The sequence below is a fragment of the Acipenser ruthenus genome, chromosome 7, assembly GCF_902713425.1.
Source record: "Acipenser ruthenus chromosome 7, fAciRut3.2 maternal haplotype, whole genome shotgun sequence".
NCBI lineage: Eukaryota > Metazoa > Chordata > Actinopteri > Acipenseriformes > Acipenseridae > Acipenser > Acipenser ruthenus.
In genome coordinates, this window is record NC_081195.1 from 65,174,875 (window position 1) to 65,193,252 (window position 18,378).

Genomic DNA, 18,378 nt, shown 5'->3' on the forward strand with positions numbered 1-18,378 from the left:
AATACTGCTTTGTTTTCTGCTGGCAAGTTTGCACATTTGAAATAAAATGTAATTATTTGGTCAAGATTTCATTTAATTTGATTAATATTTGTTTGAAGCAAATGCAAAAGCAGGCTGTTTGTCACATCAGTTAAATACTGGCCTAGCTACCCATGGTGGCCCTACACCATACTGGCAACGTTATGACCTGTTTTTTTTTTTTTGCTCATCAGAAAATCTGGATAAAGATGAAGGCAAAAAACTTCAGGTGAAGAAAAACAGCTGCGGTGAATGAGGTGCTGTGAGGCTGTGTGTCCTACAGTAACACTGCTGGAGAGCTCTGTCAGCTTCTCACTTTAGATGAATAAAAGTACAAATAATTTCAACCTTCATGAGATTATCTCATCACGGGGAGATTTTGGCTGTACCCTTGGGCGTCTGGTAAAAATGAAAACCAAAACAAAATATTTAAAAACAGTCTGTTGGCACATCAATTATTAACTTGTCAGAGTATCTAGCCTCATGTGAGGCCCGCGCCCCAAGCATTGTAGCCTGTTACTCAAGAGAAACTAGAACAATATGAATATTTCTAGTTTGTTTTCAAGTTGAAATCTGCCCAGCTTCATAAATTGAACATTACAAGCTGCTCGCATTGAATTCCTATGTAAAGTTGTACTGCCCCTTTAAGGTGTTATTGTTGAAACCACTCCCCTTTTGCGAGCACATCTCCTCCCCACGCCGCTTGCAGAGGGCAGAGCAGTTGAGTTGGAGCAGCTGATAGAGGTATGTGGGATAAGTAGAGGCAATTGTATTCGGCAGCCAATAAAAGCAATAGGAAAAGGTCACATGTAAATAGATGTGTGTATGAAACTAACCTGTCAAGAGTTGTGCATGGACCACAGGAACCTGCAGTTTTAATAAATCAGAGGCTTGATGTAACTTCTGAGCGTCTGCCCCCTTATGAGCCTTTACACACCTTCATCTACAAATACGCTTACACACTATGCACTTCCAAGAAAGGGTTAGCGTAGGGCAAGCGTAAAAGGGGAATCTACAATAAGGCTTTATTATCCTGAGTCTTGCAGTTCCCATAATGCACCTGCCCGGGCTGATTTCCACCTACCACATTCTTTTGGCACTTGCAGCACACCCTATTCCCAGACCACCTCTTTACTGGTTTGACAACATGCAACATTTCAGAGCAAGTCTAATTTCTCATGTCGCTTTCTTTCTCAAGGAAGACAAATTAAAAGCAGGTGTGTATGTTGAGGAGGGGGAATACACTCATCTCAAACTAGTTCATCTAATGGGGCTTTTACAATACAGTTTTTGACATAAAGCAAACCATATTAAAGCAGTTATAGAAACACATAAAGCCCTATGCAGCATAATGAAAATGTTATGAAACAAGTGGAATAGCTGGCCAACAGTGTGATCCAGACCAGTAACCGCTGTATCGCACTGAAACTAATAGTGCAAAAGAAGGAACAAAACAAGCCTTTACTGCATTAATAATAATGTAATCATGGTTCCATTGTGTACTGCACAGTTCTGAGTGATTAACTGCTTTTTTGAGGCAAGGGAAATGGCTTGTGACCTAAACAAATGCTCTCCGGGGAATCGCATATTATTATTATTATTTATTTCTTAGCAGACGCCCTTATCCAGGGAGACTTACAATTGTTACAAGATATCCCATTTTTTTTAACATACAATTAACCCTTTATACAGTTGGGTTTTTACTGGAGCAATCTAGGTAAAGTACCTTGCTCAAGGGTACAGCAGCAGTGTCCCCCACCTGGGACCGAACCCAGGACCCTCCGGTCAAGAGTCCAAAGCCCTAACCACTACTCCACACTGCTGCCCAGAGTATATAGTCCAGCCACCCCACACCACCCCACACCACACCACACCTACATCTATACTACTTGTTGGGTGTTGGAGTTCATTAAAATATGGCTGTCAATGATGTCCAATGTTAAATAAACTAATATAGTAGGTTATTTTTCATTTCAGTGCTCATCTGTGAATTATAAGATGATCCGAAATACACTAACAGCATTTCAGTACAGAGCATGATTAAATGATCTTAGACCATGCACAGATGGGAATGTTATGAGTGAGTATCTCAACTTGCTTTAATACGAGAAACAACAAAAACATTATGGTCATTCCTTTAATAACCAAATAGATCTTCTGGGTAGAACAATTTGCAATTGTATGTTTTATGCATTATGATACATGATTGCATGCCGAAGGCATTATTTATTCAGAAATGTGACAACGTAAGTGCACAGCATCTCTTTCCTGTTTAAACAGGCACTGTTCTGGTAATAATGACATAATTGCAAGCATTCACATGGACAGCCAGGTCTGAGTGAGAAATCCTTTTACCACTAGCTTGTTTTCACAACAACTTTACAGTAATTATAGTCCAATGACAGCTACATTATTCTGTAATGAGCACAGTCCCAATTTTGGCAAAAACTTCTTAAAACATGCTAAGAAAATGAATGTGTTTTCTACTGCACTCCTGCTTCCCAAACTGAATCCCCTGTACAGTATTTGACCCGCCTATTCTAGCGCCCGGGCGCTCTCTAGTGCACTCCTCACATACTAAACCAAAGCTTCAGATAAGATGAATGCCTTCCAAGCCACGCCTATCAGCAAAAATCCACCACCTTAGATGTGTTAATCCAGGATTTACGAACGGTAATCCTCTATCTTGTGCTGCCTGTGGCCGATAGTACTGCAAGGTGGAGGGATCTCAAAGTAAGTAGGCCAGAGCTGTATACTCAACAGTGCACTTTAAAAAAAAAAAAAAAAAAAAACACTTCTCCTTTAAAAATCTACTCACCACAGTATTGATACCCTGTATTGTTGCACTTCATTAGAAAGCAATACAATGTGCTTGGGGTTCATTTACTAGAATTACTTATGTAACTACACATGTAGGCAATCAATAGCGATGTGCAGGAAATATTGATGTCTGCTATGTGGGTGATTTGCCTTTAGGGTGGTTTGGCTTTTCAGATGATACAAAGCTTCAAATTCTGTGTTTTCTGTCTCATCATCAGTGACAACAGTGGGTTAAATTAAAAGGAGTAGTAGAAAATGATACATTTTTAAAATAACGATTGTGGATAAAAACCTAAAGTAATGACAATTCCTCAATGGATTCCAGGCAGAGAGAGATAATGTGATAGATAGATACTGTAGAATAATGTGCAGTATCCATCGATCAGGATAGCCTAGCTGAAATGCATCATCTTGGTTCTAACCAGTTTTATATCAGAAGCACATAAGTTCTAATGAGTTGCTCAGGGTCCTAATAAGTCAGTAACCAATCAGCACTTCAACCCTGACCCGAATGTTTACTTCCTCTAAACCGCTGAGATTCTGCTATCACAGATAGAGTCCTTGATTTTTTAAAATTCTTTCAGGGCATGATCGATCTGCACAGCCCTTAAGCCTGCTAATGTCCAGCAAGCCACAAAATCAAGACGAGACATCTTTTTTCAAGGCCACATCAGTTCACCTAGGGACAATGAAATAAACTTGAAGATACAGTGGAATCTCAGACAGGTCGCTATTGTCTCTAGAATAACAAGATCTGACAACAAAATGGCCTTGTATAAATCTTTCCATTATTACTGAAGGCGCACACACACGGTTATTAAATATTCATAGGACTCCATGTCTCCCAAAAGAGGATTCGGGTATCTGACACCCTCTTTATTGTTCAAGTTTTACCACTTAATGTGCATCTCTGATTTCGGTTTGTAACACATCTCTTCGTTTCCAGATTTTGGTGCAGAACTGTCTGAGGTTCAGGGAGATAGAAATCCATCTGATTTCAGAATGCATCTATTTTTAAAAGAATGAGAAGGTGCAGTCGAAATGAAGAATTGCAATTAAGCATTTGAAAGACAAAAATAGCATGTTTTGTTGATGTTGACAAAACTAGCTAATGCCATAACACCAAAATGGACGGAATATGGATACCCTAGAGTCCTAATGTCTACCTGATAGAGCAGATCACATCCAGTCTCTGCTTTCCCTAGGCTGAAGAGATTTAATTATTTTAACCTTTCCTCATAGCTCATGTCATGAAGTCCTGGGATCAGTCTAGTTGCCCTTCTCTGTACCTTCTCTAGTGCAATTATCCTAGCAGTTCAGATTCCAGATTCCACTGTGCTGTATGGCTGTGGCGGAGTGTTCCGCCCCTTCGTTTATTATTTATTTTATATTATGATTTATGTTTGTACTACGGCAAAGCGCCGCGTATTTGTTATTGTTTTATAATATTTTAAAAACTTCGTGAGGATGCGTGACTGATCAGCTACTGATTATTTAACTAGCTGAAGTCACGCATCCTTATTAAACTCGTGCAGACTGTGGCCGAGGGGTAATAAGATAAGTAACAGCTAGTTAACCCCTCGGCCAGAATATAAAATCCTGCGGCTGTCTGCGCAAAGCAGAGAGTGTCAAAGGAGAGACGTAAGGCTGTGTGAGAGTAAAGCAATTGCTAGACGTGCTGGATAAAAACCAGCACGATACTTGTTTATTTGGCCAACGCGCCTTTTGGTTTTGTGTTTTGTTTAAATCTTTTGTTTGTTTTATTATTTAATAAAATAGCTGGCCGCCGTAGCGCTCAGTTTCACCACCGCCATTACCTGTTTTGGTTTCTGTTTCCGGTCCGTGACGTCACTCAACAACAGCTCGGTCACAAACGTGGGACAAACAACGCCTCCAGGAGCCGGACCAGGAAAGCAAAGGGCGTTTTTTTTGTTTGTTTTTTTCAAATAGTGTTTTTGTTTGGAGGGGAAAAAAAAAGATAAAGTGGATGCCTACATGAAGAGGTGGCATGATCATCAGAGGGAGATGAAGGAAGGAGGGGCTATGTGGTGCCTCGCCTGCCTGGAGTATGGGCACCTCCCTGACGTGTGCCCATATGAAGACCCCCTCTTTGTGCAGGCCTTCGATTGAGGTGAGGTGGAGACCGCGGAGGAGTGGATCCGCCTGAAGGCCGTACCATCGCCGCAGGTGGATCAGGAAACCTGCCTCACCTGCCTCAAAGGGGAGGAGTGGTGCTTTGCCGTCGGCAACCCCCTCCATGGCAGGAGGTGGAACAGCTGGTCCCAAAGAAGGGAAGGAGGGGCGGTGCCAAGAAGGCAAAGAAGCAGGTTCCAGCTCCAGTGCCCAGAGGGGGGGAGCCCGTGCATCCAATGCCCAGAGGGGGGGAGCCCGTGCATCCAGTGCCCAGAAGGGGGGAGCCCGTGCATTCAGCGCCCAGAAGGGGGGATCCCGTCCCTTTAGGAGTAATCATTATAAAAACCATGGTAATGGATGTGAAATACACTTGTTAAAACTCATCCCTTAGGAAGTGAATTATAGGTGATTTTAAAGCAGCGTACATTAATAAAGTCAATTAGAATTGGCTAAGCACTTAATAATAATAATTAGCTGGCGCTTTTATCCAAAGCATCACAACTGCTGCTGCCGTTTCCGAAGGACTAAGCACAAGGAGATTAAGTGACTTGCTCAGGGTCACACACAGTGAGTCAGTGGCTGGGATTGAACCGGCAACATCCTTTTTAACCACTGGACCACCAAGCCTCCAGATGGCTAACTACCTACATTATCAGATAGATAACTACCTACATTATCAGAGAGCTAACTACATTAACAGATCGCTAACTACCAACATCATCAGATAGATAACTGCCTACATCATCAGATAGATAACTGCCTACATTATCAGATAGATAACTACCTACATCATCTGATAGATAACTGCCTACATCATCAGAGAGCTAACTACCTACATCATCAGATAGATAACTGCCTACATTATCAGAGAGCTAACTACATTAACAGATCGCTAACTACCAACATCATCAGAGAGCTAACTACCTACATCATCAGATAGATAACTGCCTACATTATCAGAGAGCTAACTACCTACATCATCAGATAGATAACTGCCTACATTATCAGAGAGCTAACTACCTACATCATCAGATAGATAACTACCTACATTATCAGATAGATAACTACCTACATTATCAGATAGATAACTACCTACATTATCAGATAGATAACTACCTACATTATCAGATAGATAACTACCTACATCATCAGATAAATAACTACCTACATTATCAGATAGATAACTACCTACATTATCAGATAGATAACTACATACATCATCAGATAGATAACTACCTACATCATCAGATAAATAACTACCTACATTATCAGATAAATAACTACACACATTATCAGACAGACAACTGCCTACATTATCACACAGATAACTACCTACATTATCAGAGAGCTAACTACCTACATCATCAGATAGATAACTGCCTACATCATCAGATAGATAACTGCCTACATTATCAGAGAGCTAACTACCTACATCATCAGATAGATAACTACCTACATTATCAGATAGATAACTACCTACATTATCAGATAGATAACTACATACATCATCAGATAGATAACTGCCTACATTATCAGAGAGCTAACTACCTACATCATCAGATAGATAACTGCCTACATTATCAGAGAGCTAACTACCTACATCATCAGATAGATAACTACCTACATTATCAGATAGATAACTACCTACATTATCAGACAGACAACTGCCTACATTATCACACAGATAACTGCCTACATTATCAGAGAGCTAACTACCTACATCATCAGATAGATAACTGCCTACATTATCAGAGAGCTAACTACCTACATCATCAGATAGATAACTGCCTACATTATCAGAGAGCTAACTACCTACATCATCAGATAGATAACTGCCTACATTATCAGAGAGCTAACTACCTACATCATCAGATAGATAACTACATACATTATCAGATAGATAACTACCTACATTATCAGATAGATAACTACCTACATTATCAGATAGATAACTACCTACATTATCAGATAGATAACTACATACATCATCAGATAAATAACTACCTACATTATCAGATAGATAACTACCTACATCATCAGATAGATAACTGCCTACATTATCAGAGAGCTAACTACCTACATTATCAGATAGATAACTACCTACATTATCAGATAGATAACTACATACATCATCAGATAGATAACTACCTACATCATCAGATAAATAACTACCTACATTATCAGATAAATAACTACACACATTATCAGACAGACAACTGCCTACATTATCACACAGATAACTGCCTACATTATCAGAGAGCTAACTACCTACATCATCAGATAGATAACTGCCTACATTATCAGAGAGCTAACTACCTACATCATCAGATAGATAACTGCCTACATTATCAGAGAGCTAACTACCTACATCATCAGATAGATAACTGCCTACATTATCAGAGAGCTAACTACCTACATCATCAGATAGATAACTGCCTACATTATCAGAGAGCTAACTACCTACATCATCAGATAGATAACTACCTACATTATCAGATAGATAACTACCTACATTATCAGATAGATAACTACATACATCATCAGATAAATAACTACCTACATTATCAGATAGATAACTACATACATCATCAGATAGATAACTACCTACATCATCAGATAAATAACTACCTACATTATCAGATAGATAACTACACACATTATCAGAGAGCTAACTACCTACATCATCAGATAGATAACTGCCTACATTATCAGAGAGCTAACTACCTACATCATCAGATAAATAACTACCTACATTATCAGATAAATAACTACACACATTATCAGACAGACAACTGCCTACATTATCACACAGATAACTACCTACATTATCACACAGATAACTACCTACATTATCATTATCTCTAGGCCTGTAGTCATATATATCCTAACATTCTATGTTCCTTTTAATTGCCTCACCACATTGGCGAGATACCTTTAATGATAACTCCACTATAACCCAGAGATCCTTTTCCAATTTCCAAGTTTGTTCGATTTCTAACCCTACAGTATGATATTACTGCTTGACGGAGTGATTTCTTTTTTACATTTTATTTCATTTCCAATAAACAAGACCCCAGCTGCAGTAATGGCTTGAATGCTTTGCCGTGCCGTGAGCTAGCAGGTGTTCTTTGAAGACATCAACACAACCTGTGCAGCCCATCACTCAAATGCTCTCGCTGTGTGTTACAATGACATTAATTAAGGCAAATATAAACAATGAGCGATTTTCAGCAGTCCTGTGTCAAGCATTGTGAGATTTTCTAATAGCCTTACTGGACAACAAATGTCAAATCTGATATATTACCAGGTCCCCATTCTCGATAAATACATTTATCAGTTGCAGTTCGTCGGTAAGAATTCAGGTCACTAAATTGTGGACTGTCCCAATTAGGTTTAGCAATGCACATTAGATCTGGACAGTACTGTCAAATAAGACGGAACTTGATGGCCAACAAATGTGATTTTCCAAACAGGGAGGAAAAAAGCTATTTGGGTATTTATTTGAATTCATTTTACAATGGTAACAACTGAAAATGAAAACGTCTTGTGAAGAGAAGACGATAAAAAACAACCACACAACAAAAGCCTTAAATGCATTTTAAATGTGTGGTGCTAGTGTCCCATATGGGTTATGTATACTGTAGCACCGGAACAAAGTTGGATCGAAACGTTATCCCTCTTAACTAATGCAGACGTCACATGTTTTCTGCCCCATAATATACCCCTGTATTAATACATCAACATCTAGTATATGTACATTTAACAAAATGTTTCTGGACCCTGAACTAATACATCTGTGTTTACACAGCAGCCTCAATACATCTCAATAATACAGGTTTTAAAATAAATAAATGCTTCTTTATTTTGCCCCTGATTTCAAAAAGACAAATAAAGCTAAGCTAGTTTTGAGTTCCTTCCAAACACATCGCTGCATGGAACTCTTCAACCCATTATCGTACATTTATAACAAAAGCACGATTTCAAAGAACACAGCCAGGCGGCACAGACAGGGTCCCCATGTCACTACATTTAAAAATGAAAAGGCATTCCTTCGTAGTGCTAATATAGCTGCAGTTTATGATCTAGGAACATGCATTATACATGGGTAATGTGCTGTCCATTGTAAGCCAGCATGTCGGTTGCTTCATTACAGTAAAGTTCCCATTTCATGTCATTGATACTGTATGGTCTAAAAGGTTGGGGTTTTTTTTCAAACTCTGGACAAAAGGTAATTTTAAACCTGCTTTGTCACATTTGATTCATTTTCCTCTCGAGTGAGATCAGCTTGTTTCCCACTGCCCACATCAAATGTTCTACCCTTTCGTCAAATCTGGTGCACTTAGGGGCTCCCGAGTGGCGCATCCAGCAAAAGCACTCGCTAGAGTGCAGGATGCGCTCTATAGCCTGGACGTCGCGAGTTCGAGTCCAGGCTATTCCACAGCCGACCGTGGACGGGAGCTTCCAGGGGGCGGCGCTCAATTGGCCGAGCGTCGCCCGGGGGGAGGGAGGGTTAGGTCGGCCAGGGTGTCCTCGGCTCACCACGCACCAGCGACCCCTGTAGTCTGGCCGGGCGCCTGCGGGCTTGCCTGTAAGATGCCCAGAGCTGCGTTGTCCTCCGACGCTGTAGCTCTGAGGCGGCTGCACGGTGAGTTCGCAGTGTGTAAAGAAGCGGGCGGCTGACAGCATACGCTTCGGAGGACAGCGTGTGTTCATCTTCGCCCCTCCCGAGTCAGCGCAGGGGTGGTAGCGGTGAGCTGAGCATAATAAAATAATAAAATAATTGGGGAGAAAATAATAAAAACTAATTGGCAACGACTACATTTAAAAAAAAAATAAATAAAATCACGTATCTATCACGTTCCTGTGATATTGTAGAAAGTAAATAGCTTTTTTTTTCTTTTCATTTTTAGTGTGTCCAATTATAATTTTTGCCCCCATTTTCTCCCAATTTGGAATGCCCAATTGCTTTTCTCCTCACCGTAGCAATTCCCCACATGGCTCAGGAGACCCAAATTCAGTGGCCGTCCTCCGATCCTACGACCCAGGAACACGAGAGCAGATGTCAGCGAGCTACCGACCTCTGGAGGACAAAGGCCAACCCTGCAGCTGTCTGCTCTGAGCTCACTGGTCGTCTGGCCAGCAGGGTTCGCTGTAGAGTGATGAGGAGACACAGTCCCTGCTGGTTTTACCTCCCTAGCACACGGGATCACCTGGGCCAACGCGACGCTCCCTTCAGCGTCCCCTGCAAAGACCGGCCTACTTCGCAGCCAGGACGTGAACACACGCTGTATGACTCACCCTGCGCACCACGTGCTTCTACCAGGTGAGCCACTCGGGGATTCCTAAATAGCTTTCTGTTAATGGCTTGTGGCATATAGATTAAAAATGGCTACTAAGTCATTTATTCTGGTGCAGACTTGAGGTGAATATACATTTTATTTTATAGTAACTGAGCCACGACAACAGGGGGCCCTTGCTGCCTCGGGGGGGCCCCATGCAATTGCATGGGCTGCTTGTGGCTAAAACCGCTACGGACCCTTGGCTCCACCAGTATAGTTACATTTAAGTTGCACTTTAAATCATTCTGAGAAACGTTTGGCACTATGGAGGCTTTGAACAACAAAATAATAAAATTAAAAAGGGCGAAAATTCCTTAGAAACAACCACGTTTAGATAAGTTAGTGAAGCATAACTGACAGGCCAATTCTGCTAGGAATTGTACAGGGAAGTATTTGGATAGTTTAATTGAACACATTCTCTTTTATAAATTAGGTGTTTAAGCAAATGCTGCCCACAGTCTTGTAATATTACAGTTAGGAGCAGTATGTGTACTACATTACTTAAGCATTAACTACAGGGCACATAAAATGAATGGGGAGATAAATAAAGCTGTATAGTATTGTTTCATATGGAATCCCAATGGGATAGGCCGGCAGAGAGATCCCCCTTGTGCTTATTACTATTGCATACTGCTTCTGAGATACTGTAGCCACACAGTCTTTCTTTCATCCATTCAGTGATGTAACTGTCTTGCCACACTGTACAGTACAGTACAAGGGATAGGGCTTGTCAAACTCCATGGAAAACAAGCTCCTGGTTTTCTATACTTTTCTATAAATTCAAAATGTTACACTAAGGATTCCTACAACCATATACAGTACAATATTTGTTACAGAGCGTGAATATTACAGTATGTAAAAATACAGTAAAAATATGCAAACTCTGCATCAATCATGTCCTCTCTAGGAATCCTTAAATTAACAGTGCATTCACATGCCTGAGAAACTGGTAATCATCTTCTTACCTTTTTCTGATCTTCCAGCTTGTGACTTGATAACTTCTTCCCATGCTTGCTCATTTCCGATGGTAAATCCATCCCTTGACCAATGGAAATTTCTCCAGAAAGACAATAAAAAAGCCAGTGCAGGGGAGGGGGCTACAAACAGGCAGTCAAGCTGTTTCCCCGAAACACACCTTCGCTCAACTTCAAGGACTCCATGGAACCATTCAAAGCCTTGTGGATCAGAGCAAGAGAAAGGAATTGAAGAAGCACTTCTAGGATAATCCCAATCAGCATATCATCAGAAATACTGAAGAATTGACACTTCAAAAAAAAATAACATCCATTGGGGATTCACAGACTCCTGCAGTATCCTTTTCTCATTCTTCTCTTGATACGGAGACTTTGTATCCAATTGTCACACTGTCTGTGCACCTGCAAAACAGAAATTACATATCAACACTAGAGTAAGTGCTATGTACCTGTGTTTCTATTTGGAATAGAATGGGCCTTGTGTTTATAAAGCACCTTTCCTCCACACAGGGGTTGAGATTGCATTTTTAATATATGACACAGGTACTCTTTAGCAGCTTTAATGAAATACAAAACAAGTTTTTACAGTTGGCAGAACATAATTACTGCTGTTACTGTCTTTTTCACAAGTTCTGTTAGTTTGTGTGTTTTGACAAATCAAGCCATCATCACCAGTCTGACAGCATTCCCTCTGCACGACCTCTTTTGTATTGCCAGCTGTAAACAAAATAGTAAAGCTATTCAGATTAAACTAGTAACCCTTCTCTATCGGAAACTTATTTTCACTGTCCTTATATCGTAAATGCACACTGAGGTAAAAAACCAGGGGGATTAATATAGAGTTCAAAACTGTGACACTCCAATCCGTCACTGTTTATATCATTGAAAGAGACCTCAACTTCCTATTTGCAGCAATGATGATGCAAATGGGTAGGACTGAGACACAAATCACAGATCCTAAAGTCAGTGAGTTTATAACACAGTTGGGACTTGAACCCAGGACCTCTAGTCTCTTTGCTCCAACCACAAGACCAAGGTGACACACTTTATACGTGATACTAGTCAACACACAGAAGGGTCTTTTTCCACTAGCTACTGTATGTCCATTATTTCAAGCATCAACCCTTGAATTTCAACCACAGCGTGTCCGCAAGCTGTCCCCCCAGTCAATAATGAACCGTCTAATTAGATCAGCACATACACCTCACCAGCTTTAAGTGGGCCAATCAATGTGGCTCTAGGCTTTCAAATGGGCGAGCTATTAGATCATTACTTAAATCCGCAAATATGCATTTCCCAACATAATTACCACTTGATGCAAGACGCTTCACTGTTTTGTAATGATTGTATCATATTCTGCAAAATGTTATGAATAACGCACTGTGTACACTTCAGCTAATCCCTATATGGCAAGTCAATAGTACATGCCACACAGTTTTCTTACTTTTCAGCCAAGCACAGAAGCCTCTGTAGCAAGTGGCTGTAATGTTTGAGTTCAGAAGAAGATGAGAAGCTATGTAAACAAAATGCTTTATGGTATTGAGAGTTAAGTTACATTTTAGTACATAATAACCCAAGTGATGAATGCAGTATTTTCAAACGTGTTTGAAGTATTCCTCAAATACCTGAGACATTTAACAAACATATAGAAAATACACGATTGTTAGAGGAACTAGATTTCAACTGCCAAAAGACAGCTTGTATTGTTTATATAGATCCATCTTTCAAAGCTAAAACACTGTAATTATTAAAAGCATAGCGACCTAGTACTTTCAACATGTAAATTGCAGTTCTGGCATATCTACACAGTGAATGTTCCCTGTGTAATTGAGATGACCAGCACAAGACAAATCAAATGTGACTGCAAAGCAATTCATGCATCCATGTACAGTAACACTTTCAAATGATTTGATGGGCCGAGGCAGTCCTGCTTTCAACCTATGCAGGAATTATCTTGTAAAGTCAAACGCTCAAATAAAGGAAAACAAATAAAACATTCAGAGACATTTCTGAACCTATGCTAGGGATGGGTACCTCCTGTACTGGGGGGTACCTCTATACCAGGTTTAACTGGTATAATGGAATAATTATGTACTGGCTCCAAATGTGGATTTACAACCTCAAAAGTACATCAGATATTTTCTTTCATTTTTTTTTTATTTTTTTTATTCATGCTAATAATAACCCCATAACATTTACTAGAGTTGTGTACAGAGCCTGTTATTATTGGATGTGTAATGTAATAGTGTCCAGTGTCTAGGCTGTCTGGAAGCGGGTATTTTTCAAAAGCATACAACATGAACATTTTTGAAATATTAACTACTAAGGCAGTTTCGTGTGATGCAGTACAATTACGGATTCTAACCACGAATGCAGATGAGCCGGTTGGTCACCAGTTCAGTCCCAGCTCCACTCCGTTACACATGCATGGCAATCATTATCGTCTTCTGCACCACCTATGACTATGATGTCTGTTCAGACACTTGTTATAATTGCCTGTTCAGCAAATAGACTTAACAAAAGCCTACTCTAAAACACAATGAAACTGTTACAACTAATCCTTTGGTGAAAAAAAGTAAAAGACTGTGCTAGGGACGCACAAATTGAATAGATACGCATTGGCTAAAGGCTATAAATAATAAAATGATAAAAAAAAGAAGTCTAGAGAAAGACAATTAAAACTGCATTTCACATTTTTTATCTGGATTTTTCAAAACAGGTATGGTGCGTATAGACTGAAATGTCAAAATGGGAAGCCACTGTCTTGGCTGCTCTCTGACTCATTTTTTTTTATTACTATTATTTTTTTAAGCTTTACATTTTTTTTTTGATTAGCTGGGGTGTGGAATGGGGGATGGGGATGTCATTCTCCGCCGACTCTTATTAACAATCAGTCACGGTGGTGAAGCTGGATCACAAACTGGAATCTCACAAATGATTCAGCAGCCCTAGCTTTGTGACTGCTTAGCGCTTAAAACCACAGCCCATCCATGCGAAACGACTACAACCGCTGAACTAAGCACAAACAAGGAGGAGAACGCTGGTCCCTGAGGTGCTCAAACATATTTTTGAAATAATATGTAAAGTATTGCTAGGCTTTCAAAAAATAATTATAAAATTGCCAGCGACTCACAGCTGGTTCACAGCCAATAAAGAAACATAAAAGGTTTCACTTCCACACTGTGCAGTACCATTTATAGTAGGAGACTAACATCTGGCAGGCTCATCTCAATGATGGGTGATGCTGACCTAATGAGCTGTTAACCCTGCAGACTTGGGGTTGAAGAGAAGGGTAAGAGGAGTTTGGAAAGCATTTTGTTGATTCCCTCTTTCGCTAGGTAAGATATTTGTAGAAAACTATAAAAAAAAAAAGTCTGGGTTCATGGTTAATTAGTCAGTGTGATTTTCTTTTTTTTTTAACAATTATTTTTTTTTATTAAATTTTCCAATTTCTCTCCCAATTTGGAATGTCAAATTATTATTCAACCTGGATCACCGCTGCAACCCCTGAACTGACTCAGGAGAGATGAAGACGAGCACTCACGTCCTCCGAAATGAGTGCTGTCAGCTGTCCGCTTTGTTTCACTCTGCAAGCCCGCCATGCAGCCATATCCAGAACTTACAGTGTCGGAGGACCAAGCAGTTATGAATTGTGTACATGCAGATCTGCAGGCACCCGGCCAGCCACAGGGATCAGTGGTGCGCAGTGAGCCAAGGGCTCTCCAGCCGATCAAACCCCTATCCTGCCTGGGCAGCTCTTGGCCAATTGTGCGCCGCCCCCTGGGAACTCCCGGCCACGGTCAGCAGTGGCATAGCTTGGATTCGAAACGGCGATCTCCAAGCTACAGGGCGCATACTGCACTCCGGTGGAGTGCCTTTACCGGATGTGCCACTCAGGAGCCCCCATAGTTTGATTTTCTTTACATTACCTGTGCAAAGTGAAACGACTGTATAATGGTTGGTGGATGTATTCATATTAAAAGGTGAGAGTATGCGAGAGCTTTCCAACAGGGCAAGCTCAATGTGTTCTATTATGAAATGCCGTATCTACTGCCACATTAAAACTCCGTTGATTCAGGGGGGAAGAACATAAGAAGAACATAAGAAAGTTTACAAACGAGAGGAGGCCATTCAGCCCATCTTGCTCGTTTGGTTGTTAGTAGCTTATTGATCCCAGAATCTCATCAAGCAGCTTCTTGAAGGATCCCAGGGTGTCAGCTTCAACAACATTACTGGGGAGTTGGTTCCAGCCCCTCACAATTCTCTGTGCAAAAAAGTGCCTCCTATTTTCGGTTCTGAATGCCCCTTTATCTAATCTCCATTTGTGACCCCTGGTCCTTGTTTCTTTTTTCAGGTCAAAAAAGTCCCCTGGGTCAACATTGTCTACACCTTTTAGGATTTTGAATGTTTGAATCAGATCGCCACGTAGTCTTCTTTGTTCAAGACTGAATAGATTCAATTCTTTTAGCCTGTCTGCATACGACATGCCTTTTAAACCCGGGAGTATTTGGAAAGCACGTCTTCTCATTTCTATGTTATTTTTTAGTGTGTGGTTTTGGGAATGAGCTCTCTAATGTTGTTACAGAAAGAATTACGCATTTCATTGGCTGAAATTTCAAAGTATTTCAAAACATATTTTTGAAATAATATGTAAAGTATTGCTAGGCTTTCAAAAAATAATTATAAAATTGCCAGCGACTCACAGCTGGTTCACAGCCAATAAAGAAACATAAAAGGTTTCACTTCCACACTGTGCAGTACCATTTATAGTAGGAGACTAACATCTGGCAGGCTCATCTCAATGATGGGTGATGCTGACCTAATGAGCTGTTAACCCTGCAGACTTGGGGTTGAAGAGAAGGGTAAGAGGAGTTTGGAAAGCATTTTGTTGATTCCCTCTTTCGCTAGGTAAGATATTTGTAGAAAACTATAAAAAAAAAAAGTCTGGGTTCATGGTTAATTAGTCAGTGTGATTTTCTTTTTTTTTTAACAATTATTTTTTTTTATTAAATTTTCCAATTTCTCTCCCAATTTGGAATGTCAAATTATTATTCAACCTGGATCACCGCTGCAACCCCTGAACTGACTCAGGAGAGATGAAGACGAGCACTCACGTCCTCCGAAATGAGTGCTGTCAGCTGTCCGCTTTGTTTCACTCTGCAAGCCCGCCATGCAGCCATATCCAGAACTTACAGTGTCGGAGGACCAAGCAGTTATGAATTGTGTACATGCAGATCTGCAGGCACCCGGCCAGCCACAGGGATCAGTGGTGCGCAGTGAGCCAAGGGCTCTCCAGCCGATCAAACCCCTATCCTGCCTGGGCAGCTCTTGGCCAATTGTGCGCCGCCCCCTGGGAACTCCCGGCCACGGTCAGCAGTGGCATAGCTTGGATTCGAAACGGCGATCTCCAAGCTACAGGGCGCATACTGCACTCCGGTGGAGTGCCTTTACCGGATGTGCCACTCAGGAGCCCCCATAGTTTGATTTTCTTTACATTACCTGTGCAAAGTGAAACGACTGTATAATGGTTGGTGGATGTATTCATATTAAAAGGTGAGAGTATGCGAGAGCTTTCCAACAGGGCAAGCTCAATGTGTTCTATTATGAAATGCCGTATCTACTGCCACATTAAAACTCCGTTGATTCAGGGGGGAAGAACATAAGAAGAACATAAGAAAGTTTACAAACGAGAGGAGGCCATTCAGCCCATCTTGCTCGTTTGGTTGTTAATAGCTTATTGATCCCAGAATCTCATCAAGCAGCTTCTTGAAGGATCCCAGGGTGTCAGCTTCAACAACATTACTGGGGAGTTGGTTCCAGCCCCTCACAATTCTCTGTGCAAAAAAGTGCCTCCTATTTTCGGTTCTGAATGCCCCTTTATCTAATCTCCATTTGTGACCCCTGGTCCTTGTTTCTTTTTTCAGGTCAAAAAAGTCCCCTGGGTCAACATTGTCTACACCTTTTAGGATTTTGAATGTTTGAATCAGATCGCCACGTAGTCTTCTTTGTTCAAGACTGAATAGATTCAATTCTTTTAGCCTGTCTGCATACGACATGCCTTTTAAACCCGGGAGTATTTGGAAAGCACGTCTTCTCATTTCTATGTTATTTTTTAGTGTGTGGTTTTGGGAATGAGCTCTCTAATGTTGTTACAGAAAGAATTACGCATTTCATTGGCTGAAATTTCAAAGTACTTATTGTTCATAGCTCTTTTGATCTTTTATGGTTGTGTGTTACTTTTCTAAGTTTACTATAGATCTTTAATAGTTATTACCTATTACACTTCTACAAACACTGATTCCTAATTAGCCACCAAAGTTGTCCAAAACTAGAAAATGCACCTGCTCATAAAGATCAAGCTGTAGGTATCATTACAAAACGACCTCTTAAACGTATTATAGTGGGTAAAGTATAATAGCAATAAGACTCCGTCCCCCTTAGCCCCATACAGTAACTTAAAAGGTAATGAAGCAGCGGAGTGTCAAGTTTTATTGCTTAATTATGATTCAAAGTGGTTTCTTTTTTTTTTTTTTTTTTTTTTTAATTTAGTTGTCGCCAATTATTTTACCCCGATTTTCACCCCAATTTAGCATGCCCAATTATTATCTGTATCCCCGGCTCACTGCTCACAACCCCCGCGCCGACTCGGGAAACGGAGGCTGGAACACGCGTCCTCCGAAACGTGCTCCTGCCAAGCCATCATTTTTCGCACTGCAGATCCACAGCAATGCCACCAGACCTATAGTGCCGGAGGACAACACAGATCTGGCGGCTCCGCTGCAGAGCCACAGGCGCCCTATCAGCCACAGGGGTCGCTGATGCGCGGCGAGCCGTGGATTCCCCTGCCGACCTAAGCCCTCCCTACCCGGGCAGCGCTCAGCCAATTGTGCGCCGCCCCCTAGGAACTCCCGGTCACGGTCAGCTGTGACATAGCCTGGATTCGAACCTGCGATCTCCAGGCTATAGGGCACATCCTGCGCGGAGCGCCTTTACTGGATGCGCCACTCGGGAGCCCCTGATTCAACGTGGTTAATGTTGTACGACATGACTGATTCTCCATTTGCCTTGAACGGATAGATTGTAGAATGGGTTAC

At 41.0% G+C, this 18,378-nt stretch overlaps 1 protein-coding gene across 1 annotated transcript in view; it reads right to left on the minus strand.

Annotated features, from left to right (window-relative positions):
- Positions 1-18,378, minus strand: part of LOC117415139 (neuron navigator 3-like) — a 283,877-nt gene that overhangs the window by 215,396 nt on the left and 50,103 nt on the right. Inside the window, exon 2 of the mRNA XM_059027613.1 lies at positions 11,276-11,686. Within this exon, the coding sequence (XP_058883596.1) occupies positions 11,276-11,347 (72 nt within the window). The 5' untranslated portion in view covers positions 11,348-11,686. The remainder of the gene's footprint in view (positions 1-11,275; positions 11,687-18,378) is intronic.